At 40.7% G+C, this 6243-nt stretch overlaps 1 protein-coding gene across 1 annotated transcript in view; it reads left to right on the top strand.

The window, feature by feature from the left end:
* The first annotated feature begins 954 nt into the window (after nt 1–954).
* The window catches only part of LOC111723819, a 49345-nt gene continuing 44056 nt past the window's right edge, over nt 955–6243 (top strand). The window contains exon 1 of the mRNA XM_023510814.1: nt 955–1122. Within this exon, the coding sequence (XP_023366582.1) occupies nt 955–1122 (168 nt within the window). The remainder of the gene's footprint in view (nt 1123–6243) is intronic.

The raw sequence follows: 6243 nt of genomic DNA, 5'->3' as shown, positions 1-6243 counted from the left end.
ATCACACCTCGTTTTTCACAGAGTAAAGCAGCAGATCACCCACGTTAATGGAGCTCCATGCCTGCTTTGGAAATGACTCGGATTTCATTCCCAGACTTCCTCAGATGTGACGTTTTCTCATGTTCTGATTCTAAGGAGCCTCAGGGAGAGAATAATCAAGCCTGTAAGAAGATATAAAGAAGGAATAACATTATAGAGAGCACTGGAAAATAACAGAAATGGATGGGTGATTTGAGAAGCATTTGTAATGGCAGAACATTTATTTATTTATTTATTTATTTATTTATAGAGACAGAGTTTCACTTTATCACTCATGGTAAAATGCCATGGTGTCACACAGCTCACACAACAACCTCCAACTCCTGGGCTCTAGGCGATTCCCTTGCCTCAGCCTCCCGAGTAGCTGGGACTACAGGCACCCTCCACAATGCCTGGCTATTTTTTTGTTGCAATTTGGCTGGGGCTGGGTTTGAACCTACCACTCTCAGTATATGGGGTGGGTGCCCTGCCCACTGAGCCACAGGTGCTGCCTTGGGATGGCAGATTATTGTGCAGATTCAAGAAATAACCTATATACAGTATTTACTTTGTAACAATATGTTGCCGGTTACTGTAGTATAAAATTAATCTAAATAAGGGATTATAAAAAGCTAACATTTAAATGCATATCAAATATTTGACCAATGTATTGTCATATTTAAATCTTGTTTTACAGTATTTAGTTATAATATGGCCCAAGACTAAGCTTAATAATATGCAGAATTGAATAGATGAAGACCCAGGTCCTTGACCTTTTACAACCGCCTTTAGGCCATTACTGCACCTTTGGGTGTCAAGCAAAATGTGGTAAAAACTCTGTGGTCCAAAGTTCTCCCTCCCCAATACATACCATCAGCACTTAGGTTCTGGATCCAAGTGTTCCACAGCCCTGCTCTCCAGTGAGGGAGAGGATCAATGAATCATTGGCACAAAGCCCCCATTGAAGAAGAAAACAGAGCTATTCAAGAGATGGAGAAGAATTTAGAGCACTTGGAAGAGAACTACGAAGGCCAAAGGATTGACATTCAGAAAGGAGGTGGTGAACGACTAGGCCAAATGCTGATGAGAGGTCTTGAGCGAAGAGTTAGGTTTAGTGATTAGAATTGTTGAGCTGGGAACAATACAAGGAGAAAAGACAGAGTGTTCAGTTTACAATTGCCAAAATGTGGAAGCAACCTAAATGCCCACCAACCCAGGAGTGGAATAAGAAGCTGTGGTATGTGTACACCGTGGAATACTATTCAGCCACTAAAAAGATGAAGACTTTACATCTTTTGTATTAACCTGGATGGAGTTGAAACACATTCTTCCTACCAAAATATCACAAGAATGGAGAAGCAAATATACAATGTATTCAACGTGAAGCTAGTAGATGATCTAATCCATGGCTGCATAAGAGAAAAATTCAAATTAATTCAAGGTGGGGGGCAGGGGAATGAGGGAGAGAGGAGATGGGTGGAAGGAGAGGATGGGGTGTGCTCCCACAGAACGGGCACAATGTTAGGGTGTATGACACACCTCCTGGGGGGTGGGACACGATTATAACAGGGACTCTACCTAACAAATACAAATATCTTTATACTCTCAAAGTAACCTGAAATTAAAAAAAAAGTTAGTAAAATAAGAAGTAAATCTGCCCAGTGGTATCTTTCACCTCAAAAAAGCAGACATTTGGGAGGTGAGAGGAAAACTTAAAGTACAGAGGTAGAAACTTACAGAATTGTCTAGGTTTTTTCCATGAAGCCCCTGCAGTATTTTTAAATCTTGCTGGTACCAGGTGGCTGTCCTGATTAACAAGATGATGCAGAAATCTAATGTGTCAAATTCAAGGCTACTTAACATTATTTTAAAAAAAAATAAATGAAAGGAAAAAGCAGCCAGTGAAGAAATGGAGATGAGGTTATAATAATAATGGTGAAAGCTAAAGTTTACTAGAGAGTTTGGTTATATGTCTAATGCTTCATTAAACACTTGACATGACTTATCTCCTTATAGAAATCTTATTAACTGGAAATACTATTTTCCCTGTTTTATAGATGAGGACACTGTGTCACAGACTGCATGGTAATTTTCACAAGTTAATTTACTATATTACGTTACTGACAGGGGAACTAATGAACTTCATGTTCAAACTCAGATCTGTTCAACTCTTGACTCCTAGGTTATCGTGCCTCTTACTCTCTTTTGAGAAGAATATCTGAGCAGAGGGACAAATAGTTTTATCTTTATCTCGTGAGGAAAATGGGATCGTGGGGCTTTTTTTATTAATATGGGGTGATAAAAGGATACATGTTAGCAGACGGAAAAGGAGCAGAAGAGATGGAGGTTGAAGATACAAAGAGATAAATTCTAATTGATGGGAAATTTCAACTGTTGGGATAAAATTTCCCAAGGAACAGAAGGGGCTCTGATTACAAACACAGCTGGTAAGTGAACTTGAGACGTAGGAGAAGGAAGAAATAGCCGCCGAGTTGGATGATTCGGAAATAATTTTGTTTGAACCATCTTTAAAACTTAGATTTCACTGAGGAAGTCAGTTGTTAACGAATCTTCAGTTACTCCTTTTATGAGTTATGCTCAGAACTCTGTCATGCGGTATCAACAACTGCATTGCTTGCCATTTCTAATGATTTTCTGGAAAGTGATTAAATAATAATGAAAAACAATTTATCACTTTTCTATAATGTGAAATATTTTGTCACCCTTTTCATCTGAGGAATTATATTTTTCTGTTGTCTCTGTTAGGTCACGTAAGTTGGAACGCACTTGATTTCAGAGGTCAGAAACTCATCTTGAAAGAGGACTGCCCTGTTTCACAAAGCCGAACCCCAGAAGTACAGGCTGTAACCAGTCTTGGGAAAACTGGGGATGGTTAGAAACAAGTAACAAAAGTTTATTACATTAAGTGTAGTCATTTCTTTTCCCGATAGGGAAAGTGAAGCACAGAGGCATCAGAAAATCCACTCCTACCTCCCTGAGTCAGAAGTGATAATGGGTGCAGATCCTTGTACCAGCCTCCATACTAAATTATCCTAGCTATTGTGTTAAAAAACAGGTTTTGGTTTTAGGTGTAGTTATTGCTAGTCTCCTGTTTATTCTTTGAAAACAAATAGCAGTATATATATTTCTAGATATGTCCTCAAGAATCAGCTTCCCCCTACTTCACATAAAGTAGCACAAATATACTCATAACATAGTTTGTCCTGGGTCAGCAAGACGCTGCTTGCCATAGGGCTGTCTTCATCTGGATTATTCATGATGAGCTCAGTGAGAACCCCACCTGCAGAGTCATAATGAGCCAGCTGAGGAATAGGGAAAGTTCAGCTCCACCTGGCCAGTTTACACAAGTCCCCACATTATCATTTTTTGCTGTTGTTGCCCTGGGTAGAGTGCCATGGCATCATATCCCACAGCAACCTCAAACTCTTGGGCTCACAAGATCCTCTTGCCTGAGTCTCCTGAGTAGCTGGGACTACAGGTGCCCAGCACAATGCCTGGCTACTTTTAGAGACGGGTCTCCTTCTGGTGCAGGCTGGTCTCAAACTCCTAAGCTCAGGCGATCCACCTCCCTCGGCCTCCCAGAGTGCTAGAATTACAGGCGTGAGCCCCTGTGCCTGGCCCCTGCACTATCATTGTATCTTTCATGGTTGATTCAAAGTAAATGTGTGCTTCCTCTCCAGCCTGAAGGAAGAATACAGACGTTTAGACACTTTAAAATATAGACATCATATGTTCCCTTGTCTCTTTCACCTTTAAACATTTTAAAGGTATTGGCATAGTTCATACAGCTTAAGGCTATTTTTCTCCTCTTCAAAGAAAGGAATTTGCCAGAGTAATTAGTGAATACCTGGAAGCAAACCAGAATGTAAGGACTATCCTATAAATAGGGCTTTCAGAAATAATATATCCATGGAAGGAAGGAAACATAGATTTAAAGAATATTTATGTTTAATTTATTGCATGTAGATGTTAGTCTGGGATACTGAAAAGATTCATTGTTGAGAAAAACTCGTATAAGGAACTTTACTATTAATCTCTGTATTAGTAGGCACAACAATGTTCCTCAACTAGCAGAATCGCTTTGCGGACGGAAAATGGCCCTACTTGGTGATCTTGTTTTGTCTTGTTTAATGTATTCCGTATTCTCTTCCACCCCACTGATTTAGAGTCAGGTTCAGTTAACATTCACCAAATGATGACTTTGTAGGGCACTTTGCTAGATGCCGCTGTTACATCATTTGGTTCTCTCTTCAGCTCTAGAGGTTTCTCACTAGTCTCAACTCACAGAGACTTAGAAAAAGAAATACCCTTAGCTGAGGCCATGTAGGTGGTGAGTAGGGAGCAGGGGCTCTGGTGTTTCACTTCAGATCTTTCCTAGCCATGTGCAGCTTTCACGGACTCCGGCTGTCTCCATTTCATCAGAGTCCATGAGCAGCATTCATATTTAGACATCAGACAGCAATGGTTGAGGGAGGAGGCAGAAAAATATCTCTTTGCTAATATTAATTTTAGGAACAAAAAATTTGGTTTGCATACAAGTAATAGAGCAACCGATAATTTAAGCAGTCATGAAGCATGATATAAAACCATCTGTTCTTTCCCATGTCAAGATGTATGTTTGATTTTTGTAGTATAAGCAAATTCATTCTGCAGAAGATGTGATGTTGAAACATAGCAGGGTTGAATTGCAGGGTCTGTAGGTGTGGACTATCTCCCTGCCCACCTCCACCCCTCAGAATTTTATTTACTCATCGAAAGCGCTATGTATCATGTGTCCCAAGACAGCTGCGTCTTGGAAGAAGCACTATCATACTAGTAATATTAGAGGGTCATGTGGACAGGTGGGACCTAAAGATAAGTGCTCCTTCTGCACAGCCTGCCCTAGCCAATACGCTGTTTGTCAACTTCACATGCAACACCCCTTTGGTAAATGCAAAGATTCTTTTAAGCAAACGTAGGATGGACATACACTGGTACTGTTAACCTAAAATTAAAATAGAGGTATTGAGTGAATTATTAGAGATCACAAATCAATTATCCCTAAACATATCACCCTAACAATAAAGCTAATTTCTCTCTTGTGTATTCTCTTTCTGAGGACTTCACCGTGGATATCATTTTTGACTCCTGTGGTCTTTTCTGATAAATGGCAGTTTGTAAGAGTTGGAGTTCCTGATCTGCATTTTATTTTATAACACTTGCAGCCTGATTGCATGGTGGTTTGTCTTTTTTATGCCTTGACAGCATTTGGCTGTTCTAATAAATATACTAAGATGAAAGCAAGTGTGCTAAGAAAGAACCACCTCTCTCTACCCCCAGCTTCCACTGGTCATTCCTGGTGCCAAAGAAAGAACCCAGGACTGCTTCTTGATCAGACATTTTCAGTTTCTTAGGCACCTGCACAGGAAGGCATGGGTCCAGGCCCTATTTCCCACCACACGTTATTTTTATCAGCCCATTGCTCTGATCACAATTCAGCTTCTACCTTTTGCATTTTTAGGTAAGTCCTCCCTTTTTTTTTCTTTGAAAAAGGTCACGCGTAAAACTGTACTTTTGTTGCTGCCTCTAAAAGTAGTAAGAAAGGAAAAAGATATATTTTCTACTATTCATCGGGCTTCCTGCTGCTGTAGATCAATCCTTCCAAGATCATTTTCCTGAGAACATGCAGAAAGCAGAGAGATGGCTTCATGAGCGTCTCCACGGTAGTCAATGTGAAGCTCGAGGGCTTGCCAGGTTCCACTCACTGCCTCTCCTCCTTTCCCCTGGTCCCCCACATCTCTCCTCTTTTTGTCTCTCCCTGTCCCTTGTTCCTGTTCTTCCTCCTCCCTGCTTTCCCTGTGTCCCTTTATCTGGGCAGGTTTTTAATGTTGTGCGAATATTCAGATTAAAGAAATAATATCTAGGTGTTCTGATGACCTCAGAGGAAGGTTCTTTGGGGGTTCCTGGGTCCCTGATAACTAATTTCTTCTCCAAGAGTAAGCTGCTCACTCATCAGGCAAATTAGTTCTTCTCCTTCTTGGACTTCAGGAGGTGAGAGATTCATTAGGGGCTTTTTGTTTTTTTTTTTCTTTCAATAGTAAGGCTGAGAACCTATATTCTCTCCTTCCGGAAGGAAATAAAAACAACTCAGTGCAGGGGCGCTGTCCCTGGAAAAGGAGGCCAGCAGAACTAGTGTGTGTGTGTCTCAGAGATGTGGGGGGTGGG

This window comes from Otolemur garnettii, unplaced genomic scaffold (genome assembly GCF_000181295.1).
Source record: "Otolemur garnettii isolate 467f Iridium unplaced genomic scaffold, OtoGar3 scaffold00016, whole genome shotgun sequence".
Classification (NCBI taxonomy): Eukaryota; Metazoa; Chordata; class Mammalia; order Primates; family Galagidae; genus Otolemur; species Otolemur garnettii.
Note: the sequence above shows the minus strand (reverse complement) of the source record. Positions and strands in the feature narration are given on the sequence as shown.